Source organism: Diabrotica undecimpunctata, chromosome 1 (genome assembly GCF_040954645.1).
Source record: "Diabrotica undecimpunctata isolate CICGRU chromosome 1, icDiaUnde3, whole genome shotgun sequence".
Classification (NCBI taxonomy): Eukaryota; Metazoa; Arthropoda; class Insecta; order Coleoptera; family Chrysomelidae; genus Diabrotica; species Diabrotica undecimpunctata.
In genome coordinates this window covers 105023571-105049770 of record NC_092803.1, presented here as the reverse complement: position 1 = coordinate 105049770, position 26200 = coordinate 105023571, and the positions used below count along the sequence as shown (strand labels likewise).

Genomic DNA, 26200 nt, shown 5'->3' with positions numbered 1-26200 from the left:
GACTGTTTTGAAAAATATTTCATTGCGACCATTAAGTACTTGTTCCGTCTCTCTGTCATCGAAAGTGGACCGAAAATATTCACTGTGAGTCGTTCAAAAGGCTCTCCAGAAAGATATTGTGTCATTTTATCACGACCTCTTATTATAGGGCCTTTTCAACCATTACATATATCGTATTTCTTACACCAATCTTCTACATTTCTGCGGCAATTATTCCAGTAAAACTTGTTTCGAACTCTGGCAAGTGTTCATTTCATTTCAACTCCGAAATGTTCTCCCCAAAGGAGGCTATGAAGTTCTTGTAACACACTTTTAATGTGTGATTTTAAGAGTATTACTTGTCGCACTGTATATACTCCATCAAGACTCTCCCACTTCTGATACAGTAGACCATAGAGATTGCCATTGAGCCCAGGTCACCTTTATAGTTCAACTGTATTTCCATTTTTAAGCCACTCTCGTATAACTTTTAAGTCGTTATTTTCCTTTTGACTCTTTTTAAAAGTTTTCTCAGAGAATTCTCATCATTATCTTCTTTCTGTAAAACTGTGGTTACGTGAAGACTTAGTTCTTTAGTTATCTCATCTTTATTTTCAAGTCTTTTACAGTAGTGACATTGCCGTTCTAAACAGGGTTGCCTGGAGAGAATATCGTTATTCTTACGGAGACTCCCTTTTCAATGTACTACGTCGAAATTATACTGTTGGAGTCTCTCTATCCACTGGGCAACTTGTCCTTCTGATTTTTTTAAATGCATTATCCACTGCAAAAGCGTTATGGTCAGTTCTAATTATAAGCTTTCTTATATAAAGAAAAGTATGAAAATGTTCTAGGGCTTTTATAATGGCTAGGAGCTCTTTCCTGCTAATGCAATAATTTTTTTAGCCTTTTCTATTGTTTTAATAAATTACGCAATAAGTTTTCCTTTCCCTCTCTATTCTTGTGATAATATGGCACCAATACCATGCTAAGATGTGTTTTAATCTAACAGAAATTTACCATCTTCTCGTGGTAGGCTAGGATAGGTGCTGTTTGACAATATGGTATCCAGTATAATTCAATGTTGTTTTCGGTTAGCCGATAAAGCGGCGTAGTAACGTGGCCACAAATTTTAATACATTCTGGGTAGTATGAACAGAGCCCCAGAAAACTAATTTTCTTTTTATTTCCTGGTATAGGCCAATCTCTAATAACCGAAATCTTCTCTGGATCTGTTTTAATACCTTCCACTATAACGATATGTCTCAAATAGTACCTATACATTTCTTTGAAATAGTGAACATTTCTTATAATTTAACTTTAAATTGGCATTTCTCAATCTGTCAACCTCGCTTAATTTTTTCAGTGTTTATCAAAAGTTTTGGACATAATCATTATATCGTCAAGATATACTAGATATGTTTTCCAGGTAAGTCCTCTTAACCCCGTCTCCATCAGAAATTTCATGAATTGTCGATGTCATCTTGAATGTTCTCGAACTACTTCTCCTTTTTCGTCACGAGACTTTTTCTATGTGGGATAAATCTTACGGAATTTTCGTAACAATAAATACACACATACATATATACATGCATACATACATACAATTATACAAATGCAAATACTAAATCTTAAACAACATGTCGGATAAGATACGCGAAAGATGTTTTCGAGGAAAGCAATAAGTTGGGTTTCTTGAAGAGAGAGTGAATTATGGGTAGCATATAATTTGTGCGTTGGAGGTGCGCATTATGCTACTTTTCATATGATTCTTAGGTTCGTGTGATTTAGATTTATACATACTTAGCAGATATATGGGGTGGAATATTCAGGAGGCTGTCATTAGAGAAATGTCTTTTATTAGCAAGTTTTTTGAGAAAGACATTGTTTCTCATTACATTAGACCCAATCGCTCTAATATAATTAAAAATTACATAGTTACGAATATAGATGATTAGTTGTATGGATGAAGTTGAGAAGTGCATTACGGTTTGTTGGTGGTGGTACGATTTATAGTGTGAGATGGTTGGTTGGACATGCTTGGGGCGATTCTGATTAAAAAAATCGAAAATTGTGGGGTTTAAAAAGATATTTATTATACAGCAAATATACCAATAATAATTGAAACCTTGTTTATTATTACCAACTTGGCAAAAAGCATACATTCACGGTAATCAAATAAAACATAACCGCTCTGTTAAGGTTAACTCAAACCTTAATATGAATGATTGTATTGCTGTTAATCTTCGTTTTTTAAAGTGCTGTTTAGGAGAATCTCGATAAATCTCAACTATTTAAATTTCAATTATTAAAAAAAAATATTTCTATATTTCCCTAATTATGGTATTAGTTTCTTTCATATAAAATTAATTTGCTGTTCTTGAACTAAAAGATAAATAGATATGAACACTTTTACGTACCTAGGGCAAATATAGATTTACCAGGATCTGATGAATCAAACATTGGAAAATCACCAACAAAAGAAAAGTTGTATAGTTTGTTCATTTTCGTTTTAATATCTTTTAGTATCAGCCGATATTCGTAAAAGTTAATTTATTTTGACAGTTTTTACTTATATAAATTTTATTGATGACAGTTTCTATAGTAAATTATTCTCATAACTATCGTTCATAACCCATTAAGGGAAATGCCATTAGTGACTATGCCCTAACAAGGTTAAATAACCAGTATAAAATATCTCATCTTAACAATTAGGGACAACTGAACCTGCTGTTATACTAAATAAATTAATTAGAACTGGACATAAAACTACTTAAGCTAAAAGGTCAAAAATCAAAAACTAAGCTTATCTCAAAAAATCCATGTCAATTCAGTGCTAATATCTTAGAAATTACCCCGATTTATATCATTTTAAATATATTATATATATATATATATATATATATATATATATATATATATATATATAATATATATTCCAACTTTGGAATAGTGAGTTTATTTTTGAGTGGAGCAACACGAGACTTAGCGGTAATTAAATTACTAGACAATGAGTTGTCACTATATTGGGCAACAAGATAGATGCAAGCCCCAAAAGCGGTTAGGCTTATATCACAGAAACCGTGGATATCAAGTTTTGTGATTTTTTTGTTTACAAAAATAAAACGAGGTATTTCAGAAATTTCTCGCAAAGAAGATGGTATGTTCGAGCACCACTTGTGAAGATAAAATCCGTGTTTATTTAAAACAGCATTTAATTCTAAATAAAGCTGTCAAGTTCGTGAAACTTATCGGTTCCTCCTAGGATGTCATCTATATATGTTTGCTTTAATAAAGCTTTATATGCGAGTGGTGCTTGGGAGTTCCTAAGAGCTATGTCCTTAATAACTCTAGTAGCTAGAAATGGAGAGCAATTCTGATCAAAACTAACGCGAGATAATTCAATACACTTGAAATCTTCTGAGGGTGAGTCCCTCCAGAGAATATTTTGTAAATATCGATGATGCGGAGACATTTCTATCATGCGATACATTTTATTGACGTCAGCGGTGAAAACAAATTTATAAGTCCGCAATCGACACAATATATCAAAAAGGTTGTCTTTTACTTGAAACCCTTTGAGAGTTAACTCGTTCAAAGAAAATCCGGAGCTGGATTTTGCGGAAAATTCAAATACTACACGAAATTTAGTGGACGAAACTCCCTCCTTAATAACAGCTATATGAGGAATAAAATATTCATGTTTATTTAAACAATTAGTGAGTGTAAGCGGTATGACATTTGCGTGTTCCAAGGATAAATACTCTTCTATTGTCTTTTTGTATTCTCTAAAAAAACTCTTGTATTCTCTAAAATTTTTCTCTAGTGTGAGAAAGCGTCTTTTGTGATGGTGAATGAATCACCCAATTGTTTTACTCCTGAGCAAGTAAGCGGCATTTCAACTTGATATCGACCTGACTCTAAAATTTTAGTAGTAGCGGCGAAGAGCGTTTCGGCCATTTCTTCCTCTTCAGAACGAGAAAATCGCGAGGGAAGTTCCTCTAATTCCCAGAATTTTTCCAAAATTGAACATATATCCTTTTCTCCACCGTCGGAACCTACGGTTAGATTATTTTCGTCCTGAACAGATAAAAAAGAATGTGTTGTTGGGACACGATAATTGCCTTTGTGGTGGCTTAAATTAGGAACTGGTCCTGCAACTACATAGCCAAATGCAGTTTCTAGAAGCGTGGGTTGATTATGACCTAGTGAAATAAGGTCGCCTTTTACTATGCTAAAATAAAGATCAGCACCTATCATCACTATATCAATATTGCTGGGTTCCCAAAAATGAGGATCGGCCAGCTCGTGTATTAGATAATCGGTTATTTTTAAACCATGAGGGTTTAAAGCGATTTGTGGTAATCGCTCATTAATTTGATCTATTACTGAGCAAAAAGCATCAAATTGTTGATAAGGATTAATTTTGGAGTGTAACACAATATCAAAAATTTCATTTGATTGAACAAGGCCAATGTTTCCTAGACCGGAAATGGATAATTTTTGAGTTCTAGTGAGATACTGTAATCGATTTGCTAAGTCTTTCGATATGAAACTTTGCTAACTTCCTGAATCTAAAATTAATTTTACAGAAAATGGTTTACCCGTTTTTGAATATACTTTTGCCTGAGCGGTAGGTAAAAGGATTTGGCAATTATTTTTACTAAGGGCAAATAAATTAGTAGTACCTCTAGATGAACAAACTTCTAGACTACTATCGGTATTTGTGTCGGATACCAGTAAATTAGAGGGCGAATTTTGAGTAAGAAAAGTACTATTTTGTGTTAGAGAAAGATTGGACAAATGAGCGTCCCTAGTAGAAACGTTAATTCTGTTCCCATTATGTCTCAGAAATTGACTATTTTGTGATACATTTTGAACCCTTTGCTGAGTTCCAACTCGCGGCGAATTAGTTTCTAAATGAATGAGCGAATGATGATCCCTACCACAGGACTGACATCTAGACAAGGATTTGCAACTCGACAAGATATGCATATTTGACAGACAATTAAAACAAAGAGATTTTGGTTTGACAAATCGATGTCTCTCTTGCGGCATTAATTTTAAGAATTTTGTACACACGTATGTGGAATGCGATCGCTCATTGCAATAACTACAATATTTACCATTGGAGCTACTGTTTCTCGTAGTCGAATCAGACACCTTCGCGTAAAAGTTTATTGGGAGAATCTTTATGCGAGTTTGTACTAAAACTATTACCGGGTTTTCACCGAAATCTCGTTCACTTTCAAAAGATCGTCGACTTTGAAAGTCCAGTTTCTTCTCTAGCAAAAATACGAGAAGCGTCTTAAAGGTAACTCAAGCAGATAGTCTAAGATTTTTTATTAAATCCAGTGTTTTTTTACTTGTAACATAGAAATTCCGTATTTTGCTAGCATTACATTTATTTATATGCTTTTGATCCAGTAATGTCTGATACAGGAAATTTAATAACTTATTCTTATCTTCATAATTATTTTTTAGCGTGGAAATAGCGACATCCAAGTTCTGATTTGTAACGGGTAGAGATTCTGTTAAGCTAAGCGGTTACCCTCTAAGTAAACTTTTGAGATAGTAGAACTTTTTACTGTCTGATTTTAATTTGGGATTGTTCAATAAAAGCAAAGAAAATAAATCAAAGAAGGACATCCATTCTTGTGGATCCCCAGAAAACGGTCTTATATTAATATCAGGCAACTTTACATTTGAAACACTATCTATCAACTATTTTATTAGATGTAGACAAATTTTCAATTAATTCCTGCAATTGGGCTAACGCGAGTTCAAATCTCTCATATACAGACTAATTTTCCTCAGTATCGGACGCCACTGAATCTGAATCTTTTAACATATCTATTTCACTTTGAATTTGTTGATATTTTTTATAGTTTTTGGATAAATTTTTATATTTGATTTTAAATAAATGAGAGTTATCTACTTCCGACTTTACGAACTTTTCTATCCGTGTTAGTTGGGCCTTACAGCTACTGCGCTGATTTTTTAAAATTACTCTATTATTGGTGGCCATTTTAAATTATTTAATCAGATTGAAATACGAATCAAAATAAATTATTTACCAAAATAATTGCGTAATTAAACTATAAAAAATATAACACTATTGGCGTTATATAATTAAGATAGTATTAAAATAAACATCTATGTAAATATTTAAAATGCGAACATGAAAAATGCGAACGTCTTATCGAAATTAATAAAGAAAGCCTTATTGCTTCTTAGAATATGTAAATACGAAAATATACTTCCTTGGAATTTTTACCACTTAACTTAAGCTGGGTAACGGCTGTCAGCTTTTCAAATTATTCCTTCCTATAATATACAGTGTGTAAAAGCCAAATGGAATAAATTCATTATTTAGGTTACTGTACATATTTATAAAAAATCCCAAAACAGGTCAAATTTAAATTATAACTTGACATTCTTTAACGCAAAAACGCAACCCCTACCTTTAACCCCCTTAGAATGACAGGTACAAATCCCAATTTTTAAAATAGGAAGTATAGGCTTATGATATATCGTTTGAAAGGTCGTTTTATTCTCCATTAAAAAATGTTGTCGCTTTCAAGTTTATTAAGATTAATTAAGATAAAATAAATTAAAATCATGTGGCTACCGAAATTCGCTAAAATATACTCAAAACTTATTTCCCGTTTAAGTCTTGATAATGAGAAAGTGAACAAAAACCATAGCAATGTGGTTTTTAGATGGTAACCATTAAAAACTTTAAAGAATTTCCGTGGCAACGTTATTTTAACACGCATTAGTAAATTGTTTTATTTAAGTTGTCAGTATTTTAATTTAAGTAAAAAGTTCGTTCAATTCAATTCTGAAAAATGGTTAGATTAACGAAAATGCATAAAATAACAGTTTTACAAATGATTGGTTACGAAGATAACACCCGAACACAAAAGGAAGTAACTCGCCTATTTCATGAGAAATTTCCTAATTTACCGCCTATATCCCAAGGAACAATAAGTAAAATAGAGAAGCAGTTTCTCGAGTTTGGTCATGTAAGGCAGATAAAAAAAGCAGCTGCCAATGCACTGAGTGATGAACTCAAATTAGATGTGTTGCTTGAGTTTCAGGAAAATCCACATACATCGAGTAGACAGGCATCCACTACATTCAATGCTAGCCATACATCGATAGTAAACATATTAAAATAAAATAAATTGCATCCCTATAAGATGACACCTACTCAGGAGCTCATGGAAGACGATTTTGATAGGAGACCTTTTTTTTGTGAGCAAATGATGGACATGTTGGATAACAATATTATCCAATTAGAAGACGTTATGTTTTCTGATGAGTGTACTTTTTCACTTAACGGTCATGCTAATCGGCAAAATTGCCGCTACTGGGCCACGGAAAATCCTTACTGGATGAGAGAAGAACACACTCAATACCCTCAAAAGGTTAGTGTTTGGGCAGGGATTGTAGGAAACAATATCATTGGTCCCTTTTTCATTGAGGGCAACTTGAATGGCAACAATTATTTGGCACTACTTCAAAATGATGTCATTCCAACGTTGGCAAATTTATATCCTGATCTAGGAAACCCTTAAGTTCCAGCGAATACGATATGGTTTTAGCAAGATGGAGCATCACCACATTAGCAACTTAATGTCCGGCAGTACCTCGATACAATATTTCCCAATCGGTGGATAGGGAGGCGAGGATCGATTAAATAGCCAGCGCGATCACCTGATCTTACAATATTAGATTTTTTTTATGGGGATATGTAAAAAGCCATGTGTAAACAACTAAACCTTCTGATTTAAATGACTTAAAAGAACGAATAACACTTGCGATTAGGTCGATCACGCCTGTTATGTTAAATAATGTTAGAAGACAGTTTTATTTGAGATTAGGATGTTGCCAAGACGTTCGCGGTGAACATTTTGAACATCTACTTCATTAACATTCATAGTTCTTTTTTGTGTTCTACATTTTATTACGTTTTGCATTACATTTTAGTTTTTGATTGTATTGTAGCGAATTTCGGTAACCACATGATTTTAATTTATTTTATCTTAATTAATTTTAATAAACTTAAAAGCGACAACATTTTTGAATGGAGAATGAAAAGACCTTTCAAACGATATATCACAAGTCTATACTTCCTATTTTAAAAATTGGGGGTTGTACCTGTCATTCTAAGGGGGTTGAAGGTAGGGGTTGCATTTTTACGTTAAAGAATGTCAAGTTATAATTTAAATTTGACGTGTTTCGGGATTTTTTATAAATATGTACAGTAACCTAAATATTGAATTTATTCCATTTGGCTTTTACACACTGTATATATTCCTATAGAATCGGCTAAACCCCTTACAGGCGGCTAGAACTGCATGTCGCGGTCGCCACTCTTGTCTCACAATGTTGCCGACACGCGCTTAAGTCTAAGATTTGCAGAAATTTTGTATTTAATACATACAGTGCCACCATAGGATTATATTTTTGCGGAACCCTGGGGCCAATTTTTTTTCTTTGAAATTTTGAATATGTTTGAGCTATTATAAAGGTTCATTGGCATTTTTTTTTTAATTTTTTGCTCGTCCTTGAAGGTAGCGGTCTCTACGATTCTCGTCGGCCGGCACTAGTCGTCAGCGTTCCAGTTTGCTTGCGCTTTGCAGTCAGTGAGTGTTGTTGATGTTGTGTTCGACTTAGAAATGGCGGATAGCTCCGAAAAGGAACAAAATAAACTGAAAAAATTGTGGGAGGAGGTGCTTTCAGCTAGTGACGAAGACATTTCCCCTGATATGAGTGAATATGCGCCTTCAGACTCTGACATGTCCAGTTCAGAAGAGGATCCAGAGACACCTAGAAAAAAAATCAAGAATGTCCAATCTCAGCAGAAAAAATTTGACTACACTTCCAAAGATAATTTGCCAAGTATTTTCGACAAATCCACAGACATCTAAAAATTCAGTTCAGGTAACAGAAGCAGGAAATAATATTGACAATGTTATAGAGCATGTTATTCAGCAGAACATGAATTACAATGATAAGACCCTGACAGATGAACTCACTGCTGAGCCTGCTGAAGTATTTTCATGGTCTGAAGTATCCGGTATGCACATGAAGAATTTTCAATTCACAGTGGGTAATCCTGGAATTCACGAGAACCTTTATGATTTTTATGAAAAAACTCCATACGATTTTTATAAATTAATGGTTACCGACGAAATATTTGAGTTATTTTTTAGAGAGACAAATAGATATACTGCACAAAGAAAGGAGCAAACTACAAGACCAAGAGCCAATTGTTCGGAAATGGAAAAGTTTGTGAGGTGTATTTTGTGGATAGGCCTTGTTCAGTTGCCATCAAAAACATCCTATTGATCTACAAATAAGTTATATCATAACTTCATAAACACAGTAATGCCCAGGAATCGTTTTCAGTTGTTGTTCCAAAATTGGCATTTTGCAGATAATAATAATTTTCCTGATGGTGACAGACTGTAAAAAATAACACCCGTTTTTACGAAGCTGTTAAAGAATTTTAAATCTTCAATTGTTACAGGAGAACTTATCTGTATTGATGAAACTTAAATTTAAACAGTACATCAGCAACAAAAGACACAAATTTGGAATCAAGCTCTTTAAGCTCTGTCTTGAAAACGACTTAAATGTTTTGAAACTAACAGAAAATTTACTAAACCAAGGTCGCACTATCGTCGTGGACCACTATTACACCTCTGTTGAATTAGCATCGAAACTTCTGGAAAAAAATACATATATTTTAGGTACTCTACGAAGCAACAGAAAGAACAACTCAAAAAATGTTGTTCAGAAAAGACGCGGCGAACATATTGCCGAGGAAAGCAACACAGGAATATTTATAGAGAAATTTAAAGACAGGAGAGACGTCCTTATGTTGACAACTAAATATGTTCCTGAAATGGTCACTCAGGCGAGAAGGTCTGGCGAAAAAACCAAACCACTTATATCGACATATCGACACATCGACATATCAGACCAAATGAAAGCTTACAATTTTTCTTTGCACCGTGGAGTAAAATGGTATAGAAAACTGGCTATAGCTGGAATTTATAGCTGGTTCCTGTATTGTAAACGCTTATGTGCTCCATGAACTCATAACTAATGACAAAATGCCTATTACAAAATTCCGAGGAGAAGTGATCAAAGATCTTCTAAAATCTGCAGATGTACAAAATTTCGAGGACAACCAGAACCCAGTCACAATGTTGAGGATAGTCGGAAGAAAAGGTCTTGTAGTGGATGCTACGCCAAAATTTCAGAGGAATCAGGGCGTCAAGTTGCCAAAAATAGGACCCCCAAAAACCAAGTTTAGATGCAACGTATGTCAAAAACACTTTTGTTTGAAATGTTTTTTTGATCTACATCTTTCTAAATTAAAATAAATATTTTTTTGCTAAAATTTTAGTTTTAGATTTATTTTTTCCTCATATTTTTTTTTATACTTACACAATGGCCAACTGATCTCCCATTTTGCTTAACATCTCTACAAAAGATTTCCATATAATTTACATTGAAATGTCAGATCGGTGTTATGCGATGGTCCGTCGGTTTACATTGATCCCCCACGGCCAGAAGGCACTAAAATGTTTAAGCAGAATGGGGGATCACGTTGTTCCCCATGGCACTTTACGTGTTAAAATTCTATTTTTCAAAAAAAAAGTTGTATGAATTATAATAATTGGGTTAATCCAGCTCGAGTATGGACCAAAAAATAGAATGAAAAACAGCTCATTTAAAGAATTATCGAACGAAGGACCACCAGCCAGGGGCTGTAATGAAAAACAGATTAAACACTTACTTATATTTAATGCTAAGATTAAATAAAAAATTCTGTTAGCCGTCCGAAAACACTGTGATATGGGATACTTCACTAAATTTTTCACTGACGCTATTTTCACTATTATATATAATTACAAGTAGAATTGCTTAGCGGAAGGCCGTTTATATGTGAATGAAGCTTTAAATTCTATAAGAGAAATACTCACTCAAATTTGTTTATTTAGGTGCTGGTATAATTTTAATATGAAAATAAGTTATAGGTAAATTTATCAATTAATATAAATACTATGTGTGTATGCAATCAAATTACGGTAACTGTGATGCTGTGATGTTGATGTATACTTCTTCTTCTTCCTCAGTGCACTGATTCGGGAACACAATCTTCTCAAAATGTCACGTGGTCAGGGTACTAGTTACACAAATACTGGGGTGTTAAACGCGCCGATTTCTACAGGACTATCTCTAAACTAAGATTGAAATATGCGTGTCGTCCCGTAGCTTGCTCCCTTAAGACTAGGGGGGGGGGCTGTACAGGTCTGTATTAATTTACGATGACAAGACATACACACACGTTAAGTAAAGAATTAAAATATAAAAATAAAATAATAAAAATTATTAATAAAAACTGAAAATATGTGGAGGGACGTAACATTCCCACCCACCAAAATGCATATTTGCATTTTTAGTCAATATAAGGCAAAGGGCATAGCTTAACCAAAGGTCGCCTAAGTTTACCTTTCGCGGTTTGTACGATAGCTACGCGAGCAATATCATCTTGACCAAAAATTAAAGTTTTAATTCGACCCATTTGCCATTGTAAGGGAGGCTTGGTCTCATTACGTATTAGTACGAGTGTACCTATATTTAGATTACCCTCATTTTTATGCCACTTCGAGCGTTGATGAAGAGTATGTAAATATTCTCTGCTCCATTTTTGCCAAAAGTCTGCATGTAATCGTTGCAGCAATTGCCAACGACTTAGTCTATTTAAATGAACATCACTGTAATCCCGATCGGGAATTATCTTTAAAGGCTATAGTGTAAGAAAATGACCAGGTGTTAACAATGAAAAATCATTTGGATCATTACTGACAGGACATAAGGGACGACTATTTAAGACAGCCTCTATTTGTATGAGTAATGTATTGAATTCTTCATAGGTTAAAACCTGTTCGCCTATGACTCTAGACACATGTGTTTTTACGCTTTTTATACCCGCTTCAAACAATCCACCAAAATGGGAAGCGGCCGGAGGATTTAAATGCCATGTAATGACGTCGTTTTTATCAAAATGTGACCTAATGTCTTCTAAATAGGATTTTGCTCCTACAAAATTTGTTCCGCAATCAGAATAGACAACAGAGCAACGTCCTCGACGTGCTATAAAACGTCTGAATGAGGCTAAAAATGCCTCGGTAGTAAGTTCAGATACCAATTCTAAGTGCAAAGCCTTAGTGGCAAAGTATACAAATAGGCAAATATAGGCTTTCGTTCGTTTAGCATTTTTAAGCTTATTGGCTCGTATCAGAAAAGGACCGCCAAAGTCGACGCCAACGCAAGAAAATGGTTTGGCCTTGGATATCCGTAGGTCGGGAAGAGCCCCCATAGGTGGCTGATAATTTTGAGGTTTTAGTCTCCAACAGGAAAGACATTTTGAAAGAACACTACGAATAACACGTTTGGATGAAATTAGCCAAAAGTTTTGTGACAAGGCGAAGTGCGTACCTTGAATGCCTGCATGTAGATGTACAATATGGATTTCCGAAATAAGTAATTTAATAAAATTACCTTTGGAAGGTAAAAGAAGAGGCAAGCGCTTGTCATACGCTAATTCTGACTGGCTAAGTCTTCCGCCCACTCTTAGGAGATCATGTGAATCAAAAAAGGGATTTAATTTTTTCAAATATTTGAGTTTTATAAAATTACCTTTAACCTGTTCTATTTCCTCCTTCAAATATCTTTGTTGCACTAATCTAATTAGTTGATTAGTGGCGTTACTTTGTTCCTGAATAGAAAGCCTTCCAACTTTTCGTTGATTGACTGATTTTAGGTTACCAACAAATCTAAGAACATAGGAAAAGATACGTTTTAATTTTGAAAAGGAAGAAAATCGATTACAGAGATTATCGACAAATTCATCAGATGGAAAAGACAAAAGACAACTTTTCTGTTTCAATTCTAAGTTATGTTCAAAAGAATCGGTCAAAGAGAATGACCAGTTATCTTCAGTAGTGCGAATAAACTCCGGACCCACCCACCAAGCAGGAGTATTTAAGAAATCCTCAGGGAAAAGTCCACGGGATTCGTGATCCGCACTATTTAATGAAGAAGGAATATATCGCCAGTGTTTTGAAGCTATCCTGTCTTGAATATAAGAAATTCTGTTACTGACAAAGGTTTTCCATTTATATGGCTGTGAATTAATCCAATGAAGAACAACAGTCGAATCTGACCATGCGTAAATTCTACTAAACTGTATAGTGAGAGTCTGCAGTATATAAGATAATAATTTACTAAGAATTACTGCTGCATTGAGCTCGAGACGAGGAATAGTTTGCACCCTGGTAGGAGATATCTTTGTTCGGGCTAAAAGAAAATAAGTTTTGATGACTCCTGTATCATAACACACACGAAGGTATGTAACAGCAGAAGATCCACGTAAAGAAGCGTCGCAAAAGCCATGAAGCTCACAGGAAATAATTGCATTTAAAGAAATATGACGAGGTATAGTAAACTTAGACAGTATAGGCAGTTCAATTTTAAATTGTTCTCACCTTGAAGTAATTTCCAAAGGTGGAGTTGCATCCCAATCTAAATTAAGTAGACAAAGACGTTGAATAATAGTCTTCACTATCAAAGTGACAGGATTAAGAATACCGTAAGTATCAAATATGCGAGCTATTTGGGATAAGAGACTTCGCTTTGTAAAGGAAGCTTGAAGAGGTAAAATTTTGTAAAAGAAATCATCAGATGATGGATTCCATCCAAGTCCTAATACCTTCAACGAAGATTGATCTAAGTCAAATGAAAAAAAAAGTTGCAGAATATGATCCAAAGGAATATTAGCGAGAGAGAATAACTGAGGGGCATTACTTGCCCATTTTCGTAACTCAAATCCACCACGTTTCAATAAAGATATTAATTCTTTTATAGCAAGAACACTATTTTCTAAAGAATCCTTTCCTGTCACCACATCGTCTACGTAAGTATCTTTTAGGAGTATAGATGAGGCTACAGTTAAGTCCGGTTCGTCGAGTGCTAGCTGCTGTAGAGTACGAATTGCAAGATATGGTGAGCTAGACACGCCGAAAGTAACCCGAGTAAGTTCGTATTCAGCAATAGATTCCTGTTCCGAAAAACGCCAAAGTATTCTTTGAAATCTTTGTTGCTCAGGAGCGATAAGAATCTGAGTAAACATGGATTTAATATCTGCAGTAAAGACGTATTTATGAAACCTGAATTTAAGCAATAAATTTACAAGATCATTTTGTAATTTTGGACCTGAATATAACGTATCGTTTAAAGACGGAAAGTTAGGGGCGTGTGCAGAAGCATCAAACACAACGCGCAATGGAGTAGTACTGGACTCCTTGTAAATACAATGGTGTGGTAGATAATAAGCATTATTTATTGCCGTACTTGGCTGAATAGGATTTAAATAATGATTATCTATGAAACTTTTGATAAAGCTTGAATATTGAATCTTAAGTGATTCATTTTTGGCAAATCTGCGCTCTAAAGAACTAAATCTTTGTAAGGCTAAACGTTTTGTGTCGCCAAAAGAAGGTATTTCGTTGTTAAAAGGCAGCTTTACTACAAATCTGCCCTTGGAATTTCTATAAGTGGTATGAGTATACAGCTTCTCACAGAATGAGTCTTCCGGAGAATAAGAGTTAACTTCTGGTACTTCTTCAATGGCCCAGAATTGTTTTAATGTCGCATCTAATTGCTCAGAATCATTAGCAGAAAATGACGTGAAAAAGGAATGAATATTTGTTATATTTGTAGGTGGAATATTTTCCATCAAAACATAACCGAAACTTGTTTCAAGAGCTGAAAGCTGATTATTACGGGTTTTAATAATTCCTCCTGTTAAGATGTAAGGAAAGATATTGGCTCCTAATAGAACATCAACTTTACCTGGAGTATTTGCCATTTTATCAGCCAACCTTAAATGTTGAAGATAAGGCAAGTTGTCTAAAGAAATTGGAACAGTTGGCATATTTTGACAGATTTGAGGAAGAATTATTGCATCTATCTCGCAATGAAAGTTTATGTCATAAGACGAAGAAATATTCAATTTTACGCCTGATTTGGCTGGGGTGCACATTCTATTAAGACCTTGTATCGATAAAGCCGCATTGAATTTAGGGAGACTTAATTTGTCTGCACATTCTTTACTAATGAAGTTAGCTTGAGACGCACTGTCTAATAAGGCTCTAACTTCCAAGGCTTTACCAAAACGATCGAGAATATAGATTGTAGCTGTAGCTAGCAAGACATTATTTGTCAAAGTATTTGATAAGGTGGATACAGAAGGCATAGGATCGTTAGATGAACTAGCAACCTCGTTGTGAGAAGAAGAAGAAGAATGATCATTCGCATTGAGATTATCAAAATGAAGAGCAGTATGATGTTTTTTATTACAATGTGTACATCTTTTGGATGAAAGGCATTTGATCGTAACATGAGTTTTAGACAAGCAGTTTATACAACATTTATTCTGTTTAGCAAAGTCAAAACGTTTTTGAGGTGATTCAGCAAGAAATTGATTGCATTTAAATAAAGCATGATCCGAACCACAAAATAGACACTTATTTTTGACAGAACTGGTCAAAAATGTAGAAGTTTGACGAGATGAATACCTTACGTTATTAGAAGTATCGGAATTAGTAGATTTAACATTTTTGCTGACTTGTCTTTTATATGACTCCAATGAAGTGCAACGCTGCAATGCGAACTTATAAACTTCCTCATAGGAAGGTACATTTTTTGAAGCAAAGTGTAATTTGAAAGCTCTAACTGTTTCTACATCCAATTTGTCCATCAGTAAATTCATTAGAATAAAGTCCCATTGAGAGGGAGAAAAAAGTAATTTTTCTAAAGAGGCTAAGTTTTCATTGAAAATATCTAATAATTTTCTAAGTGAAACAGGATCATCAGTTTTAACCACACTGGCATTTTGAATATTTTTCCATAATGCTCTAGATAAGTCTCGTTTACCTTCATAGCGATCAATTAAGGTGTTGTAAGCAATTATATAATTAGAATCTTGCAGCTTAATGCTTTTAATTAAATTGTAAGGTACTCCCTTAAGTGATTGCAGAAGATAACTAAACTTTTCTATATTAGAAAGATCAGAATTATTATGTACAAGAGCATTATATAAGTCTATAAAAGTGGGGAAATCTGTAATCTCGCCCGCAAATATACTTAAATTTAGTTTAGGAAGATTTACGTTACGTTTTGATTTGATTTGTGGATCAGCGGACACATTTTGAGTTCCACTAGAAGTATTGTTTAATAAAGAATTATGTTTAAAATAAAGAGAAGCTATTTTATTAATACTATTGGCAAATTCAAACCTAAATATTTCTTCCGTATCCAAATTTGCGTCTTCCTCGACAGCAATTAAATTAATTAATTCAGTATGCTGATTATTGAAGCTAGTATTGATAGCTTCATAATCTTTTGCAGCAAAGAGAAACCCTGGAGTTAATGAAGCATCAACCAACACTTCATCTACCAGCTTTTCCATTTGTTTAATCTTACAAATGTGAACGTTTCTCAATGCACGCAAAAGAACAATTTTATTTGAATTTCTGGAAGACATTATTGTATTGTATATATAGAAAAAGAAATTTGTGTAACACAAAGAACCTTTAAAGAATGATCTCAATAAATTCAGTATGTACTCGTAATATGTAATATATGTAATACTTTTAAAGTTATGAAACTCAATAAGTATCAGTAAGAATAAATATTTATTATATATGAGTATGTATAATCGAGCAAACAAAAAAACACTCCAAGTATTATTTAAACAAAATCAATATATATTTATTTAATTGTAACTAGAAATATACGCATAAAATATTTTTAAAACCAGTGTTCAATTAATATTGCGTTTTTTTTAATTTCCTAAGTTATATAAAATAAATATATAATCATATAAACCCCTTGTATTTAAAGAATTCTAAATTGTACTACCCACAGAAGTTGTACGTGATTTTTGAGAGTTTTGTCAGAGGGTCAGGTAGAGACCTCGCTTGGGATTATCGCATCCGTTGCCAGATACCGTGTACCGCTGTGGAATTTTTTCAATGATTTTAAACGAATTTTGAGAAAAACTTTGCCCAAATATTTTAAAATTTTATATAATTTGATCACGTTTTTAATTGAATAAATTACTTTAAACTAATTTTAATCCGGCTCGAAGGACCAATGAATGAAGCTTTAAATTCTATAAGAGAAATACTCACTCATAATTGTTTATTTAGGTGCTGGTATAATTTCAATATGAAAATAAGTTATAGGTAAATTTATCAATTAATATAAATACTATGTGTGTATGCAATCAAATTACGGTACCTGTGATGCTGTGATGTTGATGTATACTTCTTCTTCTTCCTCAGTGCACTGATTCGGGAACAAAATCTTCTCACAATGTCACGTGGTCAGGGTACTAGTTACACAAATACTGGGGTGTTTAACGCGCCGATTTATACAGGACTATCTCTAAACTAAGATTGAAATATGCGTGTCGTCCCGTAGCTTGTTCCCTTAAGACTAGGGGGGGGGGGCTGTACAGATCCGTATTAATTTACGATGACAAGACATACACACACGTTAAGTAAAGAATTAAAATATAAAAATAAAATAATAAAAATTATTAATAAAAACTGAGAATATGTGGAAAGACGTAACAATATGTTTTAAGCGAAACACTGCTCGTTTGAATAGATTAACTGTTTATATGAAAACTATTGTGTTACATGTCTTTTTAAGGTAACACACATGTAATAACTTTTCTATGGATGTTTGGTTTTTCATATTGTTCTTTTTAGACGAACTGATGATGCTTTCTGAGTAGAAAGCGAAACGTCTTCAATAAATAGATGAAGTAGTCACCTTCTTTGTCTTTTATTTCTCCTCTTTGACCGAAAAACCCACCACTCTTCGAGTGTTCCTTAATTTATATATATATATATATATATATATATATATATATATATATATATATATATATATATATATATATATATATATATATATATATATATATATATATATATATATATCGCAATATTCACAGATCGATGTGCATTAATACCAATCACGTAAATTCTTTAACCAAGAATTCTACCATCGGCCAACAGTTCTTCTTCCTTGAATCTTTCCGTATATTATAAGTTAGTTTTCTTGTTTGTATACTGGTAATTATAATTCTGTTTCTTTACCGAACTTCTCAAGTACTTCTTTATTTATAATTATATTAGTCCATTACATTTTTAAGACTCTGCGATATAACCAGAGTTTGAAAGCCTCGATTCTTTTTAAATTGCATTTTTTTAATGTTCAAATTCGTTCGTAGTCTAATTTCCAAATTAAGATTTCTGTACGTTACGAGTGGCTTTATTCGTATAAATGCTGATATGGCAATCTCTATTCGCATGTTCATTTCTGCAGTATGATCATCTTTTCATTCGTCGATCAAAGTTCCTACTTACTGATATTTTCGTAGTCAACAAAGCACAAGTTTAGGTCAACGCTTACATCACGTTATCTCTAAATTGGTGATTTGATAGCAAATAGTCCTTCTCGAGTACCCGTACCACTTTGGAACCCGAACTACATCTCACTAATCTTCTCATATAACTTTTTGTAGATTCTCTTATGTATTAAGCAGTACTTTTAAAGTATGACTCATGAGCCTTAGTATTTGATAGTCCAAGCACTCTTTTGCTGCTTGTTTTTAGAGATGGTGATAAACACTTAGTTAGTTATCCTCTTGCACTAGTTTTAATAGTTCTACAAGTATTTCGTCTAATGCAGCTGACATATTATCTTTAGAGGTTTTGATATTATCTATCGTGATCTTTTGTCTCTCTAAAGGATTTAATTCTTGCATCTCCTGCATTTCACGCCTTCTATCTTGCAAAAGTTTTGCAACGTACTCCTCCCATATTCCTAATTTCTTAAGTAAATCTACTAGCAGTACTACTTCATTGTATTTTATGTATCCTTATTGACTTTTTTGACCCGCTCTGGTCAGTTTTCTTATTTTTTTGTGAATATTTCTTATATCATATTTTGTTTCTAGTTTTTTTATTCCTTTACATTGTTTTCTCCTCTTTTTTGATTTTTTCCTCAATTATTTTTTGTGTAAGTATCTTTGTATTATTGTAAATCTTTTCTTGTATTTTCACTTGTTTCTTCCATCTATAGTATATTTTTTATCATCCATTGTTTTTTAGCCTCTGGCCTGTGTTGTGACCAACATTCCTGAGCTGGTTTCAGTAATATGTTTTTATATTATTCCACTTTTTATTTACGTCCATAATTATTTGTTTGTTATTAGTTATTGTTTTATTATTAATATTCACATTTGTACCGGGAACTCTTTTCTTATTAAGTCTTCTGCACGGAACTTCTCTAGTTACCGTTTCATACAATATCTGAAGATAAAAATCGAATTGTTTAAATTTTTTTTTTTAAATTATGTTTTTAGATAACCTACCCAATATTAAAAATTTTAATTCACCAAATTCTAACAAATTTCTGAGCAGCTTTCTAAATGAGAATTCTACCTACAATACTTATCGAAAGTAAAGAAATACAAGAGTTAGATCTGAAAAAGTTTTTTAACCAAATACTAAGCATACTAAATTCCTTTATATAAAGGATACGAAATTTGTTTTATAAGTAAATTAAGATCTATTGGGATTTACTGTAAATAACGAAGTTTGCCAACACTATTATAAGTTATCAGTCGAGTTTGCGTGGGAAGTTTTCCTAATGAGCCTATTTGTATCCCAGGCCTCGTTTGGTAATAAAAGTTTAGCAATTTGTGTTTGTTCCGTCTCTGTAACAAGCAGGATTGAAATTGACTTCTAGAAATATGTAATTACTTTTTAAATATTACTAAACGTTTTTCTTGTCGTTGAACTTGGATCGAAATATAAAAATATAGTCCATATTATTGATGAAAATGACAGTTCTTTTCCTTTTTCTGCCTTTTATTCTGGTTTTTAATTATTTATTTATATATGTGTGTCTCGACTACCCTAGTTATTAACTAGTGAAATTTTGTTTCAAATTTTCTAGACCTACATAGAGTGAATTGAATTTCTAAACTTTACAGTGATGATGTCTTTGATATTATAATTTTTTTAGCAGTAGGGTTGAGTAGTTTAAAAGCTTAAACCAACATTTTTGGATTGGTCAGGTTATTTATTTGTAACATTTTGTCCATATATATCTTCTTCTTCTTTCAGTACCCTGTCCGATTATCGAACGCTGGCGATCATATTAGTACTAATAACTTTGTTTACGACGGTTCTAAATAAATTAGCGGTGGTCTCTTGATACCATTCTCGGAAATTTCGGAGCCAGGATGATCTTCTTCTGCCTGGGCCGCTACTTTCGGCGATCTTACCCTGTATTATGAAGTGTAGAAGTTTATACCTCTATGGATGTCTCATTACATGACCGAAATATTGTAACTTTCGAATTTTTATGGTTTTTGTTATTTCTGTGTTCTTTTTAATTTTATGTAAAACTATTTCATTTTTTATTCGATCAACCCAACTTATTCGCAATACTCGTCGATAAATCCACATCTCAAAGGCCTCCAACTTTTTTATTAAGGTCTCTGTAAGGGTCCAGCTCACCATACCATACAGCAATGTGGAGAATATGTAGCAGCGTATTAATCTGATTTTAAGGTTTAACGTAATATCTCTATTAATTAGAATTTTCTTTAATTTATAGAAGGCGCCTCTGGCTTCTGGCTTTTGTAATGCGTATTCTTATTTTTTTTATTTATATCCCAGTTATCGTTAACGTTTGCGCCCAAATAGGTAATATTGTGGACTTTTTCTAACTCTATTCCATACGCTCTGATGTTCGTTGGTTGTAACTCCGTTTTGCTGACAACCATAAGTTTTGTCTTAGAAGTATTAAGTTTTAGCCCATATTCATCACAAGCTTCGGTTACCCTGTTTATAAGTCGTTGCAGGTCTTCTTCATTGAAGGCAATAAGTGCCGCGTCGTCTTCATATCTGAGATTGTTGACATTAATTCCGTTAATTTTAATGACCGTATCTTCAACTAAGACTTCTTTGAAAATAAATTCGAAGTAGATAATAAAAAGCAGAGGCGATAGAATACATCCTTGTCTCACTCCACGTCGTATTTCCACTGCTTCCGTCGTGTTGTGTCCAATTCGTATGTTTGCACATTATTGCCAATACAAATTTTTGATAATACGGAGGTGTCGGTCATCAATTCCCACCTGTTGCAAGACACTCATAAATTTATCATGGATTACTCGGACAAAGGCCTTTTCGAAGTCGATAAAACACATATATACCGATTGTTCGATATCCCTACATCTTTGAACCATGACTTGCAAACTGAAGAGTGTTTCTCTGGTTCCAAAGTTGTTTCTAAAACCAAATTGTGTTTTACTTAGTTGTACTTCTATTTTGTTGGAAATTTTCTTAAGAAAATTTTCAGTACATAACTGATATCATTATCGCACTATCAGTCTCATTTTCATCAGACTGATAGTGCGATGATCGCTACACTGTTTGGCATTTATTTTTTTCGGTATCATTACAAATGTTGACAGTAGCCAGTCTGTTGGTATACGTCCTGTTTCGTATATTTTATTGAAGAGGCTTAGAAGAGAATGTTTACCCTTATCGTCCAGTAGTTTGATTAATTCGCTTGAAATTTCATCTGGACCGGTTGCTTTCCTGTTCTTTGATTACTTTATAGCTCATTACATCGAGTTGTATGTTTGGACTAGTCGATATATTTACGATTTGAATTTCTGTTCTATCGTCATCAAACAGCTCCTCAATATATTCGTTCACCTCTATAATCTGTCTTGTTCATTGACTATAATATTTTTTTGTTTATCAAGTAAACTACTTGCAGTTGATTTATATATTCCAGTTATTTCTTTCACCTTTTTGTACATATAAAATGTGTCATTCTTTTTCTGCAGTTCTTCTATTTCGAGGCATTTGTTGCTGTACCATTTTTCTTTTGCATCCCGGATTTTCCTTCTGAATTCTTTATGGATTTTATTGGGTAGTTTAAAGAATGTACTTGTCACACATAGATTGTTCTCTACGCAGAATTCTACAAAACGGTCTCCCCTGTCATTATGTTGTCCAAGTCCAAAATTCCCTACAGTGTTTTCTTGTCTAACTTTTCCTACTTTGGCGTTGAAGTCCCCCATTATTACTGTAATGTCTTTATTTTTCAGCTGACTCATTACCTTCTTTTTATCATCATAAAAATTCTCTATGTCATTTTCACTACTACTGGCTGTGGGCGCATAAACTTGGATAAGATTTATATTTACTGGTTTTGAGTTTAATTGCATCACGATGACTCTGTCCGAAATGTAACTTACAGATTTAATACAGCAAGAGACTTCTTTATGTACAATGTATGCGACGCCATTCCGGTTGATAGTGTTTTCTTCTCCGGAATAGAATACATCGTGGTTGTCTATTCTACATTTACCATTCCCGGCCACCGCATTTTGCTTATCCCAAGAACTGATATATTGAGCCTTATCATCTCACGTATGGTGTTTTGTATCTTACCGTGCTCGTAGAGACTTCTCACATTCCATGTGGCTATTCTGATACCTGATGTTTTTCTTATTTTATTATCATTACCACAGGGATTTCGTCTGACTAACTGTTTTATACCACATAATTTTATATAATGTATCCATGCATGGATTACTCAAAAGGAGAAACTCAAAATTACTTTTATTTTCAGCGAAAATTGTAATTATTGACTATATTTTGTAAAGTTCTGTCGTAATGTGGCTGTTTCAGATAAATATACAATTCAAACATTTGATAAGAAATAATTATTTAAAACAATTATTAAAAAAAATCAATAAAAGAAGATCTGATATATAAGACTAAAAGATAAAAACAGACGTATATAAAGGATGGTAATGCAGCTCCTGTCCTAGGTATGTACTAGCGGACCAACTCGACATCGAGTTTTTTAAATGAATTTTTTATTTTGCGTGAAAAATTAAGAGATCAATACAAACAATATAAGCAAGAATATACATAACATTCATCAATAATAATGCAAGTAAAAAAAAAGTGATTATGGAAGTCGACCTCAAAACCGGAATGCAATTTTTAGTTCATCAAATGTCGACATGGATATCATTTAGCAGTTAATTTTGCATGCTGATCACGAATCCGGTGTCAGATTTGCTCTATCTTGACGTTTTATGCGCGTTTCGGGTCATTTCCGGTGTCGGATCGCAACCGAAAGTACATATTTAGATTCGTCTCGACGAGACCTTTCGATCCATAGATACATTGTGGGGTCTAAAACTTAAAGTAAATTTTAACTTCCGGTCATCTCAAAACCGGAAGTAAATTTTTGTACCAAAAGTATATCTTGACAATCTCATACGTAATACTAATAATATTCCGAAAAAATATTTTAATTATCTAATATGGTTTTTGAGTAAAGTGGTGGACAAGAAAAGGGCTTAGTGTTTTAGTATATAAGATTGATTAATAGAAATTCCAAAGTTTAGTTTATAAAAAAAAGCAAACGTTGGTTTCATTAAGAGCCATTTACAGAACATATTCAAGTACAACAAAGTTCGTCCCTTAAAATTGAAATTTATTCACAATTTCCAAGATTGTGATTATGACACGACACTTGACTTTTGTGCAAGCATTGGTAAAAAACGTGTGAGAAATTTTCACCACACTATTCTATTTTTTGATCAAGAACGTTTACAACAAATTGAAACCGTTTCATCCCAAACTGTCAGTAAGGGACTAGTGAAAATCCTGCAGGATAGGTTTATAATTGTATAAATAAGAATATAGGATTATCATAGGATTTAGCGTAGTAGTAAATTTGGTAAAAGCGTAACTGTTTTATGTGCTTGTTTCTTGTTAGCCTTGTTTATTCCATTTTTGGACATAGGCCTCTGCCATCGATCTTTATCCTGAGAAAAATTCTTCCAATTGTGTTCCAGTATGTTGTTCCTCTTTTTGTCTAAAAGTCATATACCTAACCACTGCCCTTTCTGCTGTGACTAGTTTATTTATATTTTCTATGATTAGGGTGCAGGTTTAACATTCATATATTTTTATAGGAAGGATGCATTGGTTGAACACTTTGCTCTTCGAGTATTGCGGTATTTTGCGCTTTTATCCAACTGGGTTTTCCAAATCCTACCCATGCCAGTCTTGCAGTGATTTACGCACTTGGACTTATTCCTGGACTTGTGTTATCTTACTATCAATAAATTTTATAGTTATACCTTTTGGGTTGTCTGTGGTTGTCACGGTTTTTGTTTTTGTCATGTTCATTTTTAGGCCGACGTATTATGAGCTATTTGCGAGTTCCTCCATTGTAATTTGTAACTTGTTGCCATTAACGTAGATGCCATATGTTGACCAAATTTTTTTTTGAAGACGTCTTCTAGGGCTAGATTTGGAGATGGTACGTCTTGTGTAACTCCTTTCTTAATGGGGATTGGATTTTTATTTTTGTCTAGTTGCACTATCATAGTGGCATTTTCATATATATATATATATATATATATATATATATATATATATATATATATATATATATATATATATATATATATATATATATATATATATTGTTATGATGTATTGTTTTTTTTGAATGATGAGCAATGAGTATTTTTTAATAATATAGGGTTTTTATCGCGGTTCTCAAAGAATTAGTTTGTAAGTACTTTTTTAAATTATCTTTATTATATCTATTATGAAACACACATATATATCTAACCTAGCCAATGTAAATTTAAAATAAACTATCTTTAAATTGAAATTCTTATGAAACTAATTAAATTTTATAGACAATGTAAAATTTAAACAAAATATCTTCAAAATTGAATTTGTTATGACACTAACTAAATTATATTAACAAAATTTTATACCTTTCTGTCACTTAATGCCTAAATGAACTGTTTTCCACTATATAGATTATAATCACCACTCAAATGTCTTCTTCTCAGCTTCGGTTATCCCTGTTTTTGTGAAATTACTTTTTCCAATTATCAGCTTCCACCAATTTAAGATATTTTTCTTCACAGCATTTATAAACCACCAAACAAACCAGCAACAGCATTTATTTTTGTTCTTCTTTTCAATATATCAATATCCAATCACCAAAATATCATTTAATTTTAATATTCAATTAATACTTCTTCCATTATCATCATTTATACATAACATAATTTTTAATCTTCAATATTATTTTCTTTATACTGTTTCTTAATATTGATTTAACTCACTATATTGAACAATTGTAACTGATTGACTGCCTCTAACTAATTTTCATATTAAAAAACTCATAACTAACTGAATCGACTTTCTTACTAAACTTTCTAACTGCTTGACTAAAACTTTCTGACTGCTTGACTTAAACTTTCTGACTGCTTTGAATCCAAATCACCGGGTATTTATATCTTTTTGGATGTTCCAGAACCATCTGGTAAGAAATCATGTTCCATTTGTTCTATTAAATACATGTCTGAATTTTCTGGAACAAACCATTTCGCAAACAAAGCCATCTCCGGTGATCTAGAGAATTCCTTACTTATCTATCGAGAATTTTGTTGGCATTTAGGCTTTTCAGATCAGAGTATACATTTAAATCAATAACTTATATAAATTAAACATTTTAATTTAATAAATTACACATTTTAAACAACATATTATCATTATAACCCCACTTTATATTCGTAATTATTCTTAAACGTCACTTCAGAGTATGTATATCTGGTTGCCTAGTCACATGGCTCACTTAAATATATCTACAACATCATAATTACTAAAAAAATACTTTTTATATGCTAATTTCTTAAAAATGCCCTCACATAAATATATTTTTATTAAATTCTCTAGTATATAACTAGATAACGTATTAATTGTCTTTTTCTCGAATTTATTCTACAATTATTAATAATAGCCCACATCTTAATATTAATAATAATAATAATAATAATAACCTGTGGGAGTTTTTGTCAGTTCTTCTATCAGGCGCGGCTCCCTGCGAATGGGGGATGCTTTCTGGGTATTCTTAGCACCGATATCCAGAGGGTAGCAGGGATACTTGCAGTGGAATAAAAACTGACACCTGGCAGTAG

General features: G+C 32.9%; 2 protein-coding genes across 2 annotated transcripts in view; one reads left to right on the top strand and one right to left on the bottom strand.

Annotated features, from left to right (window-relative positions):
* The window catches only part of LOC140439814 (uncharacterized), a 30400-nt gene extending 27842 nt beyond the window's left edge, over positions 1–2558 (bottom strand). Inside the window, exon 1 of the mRNA XM_072529967.1 lies at positions 2400–2558. Coding sequence (XP_072386068.1) covers positions 2400–2484 — 85 coding nt within the window. The 5' untranslated portion in view covers positions 2485–2558. The remainder of the gene's footprint in view (positions 1–2399) is intronic.
* Positions 1–26200, top strand: part of LOC140451901 (solute carrier family 7 member 14) — an 812989-nt gene that overhangs the window by 405621 nt on the left and 381168 nt on the right. The window lies entirely within an intron of this gene.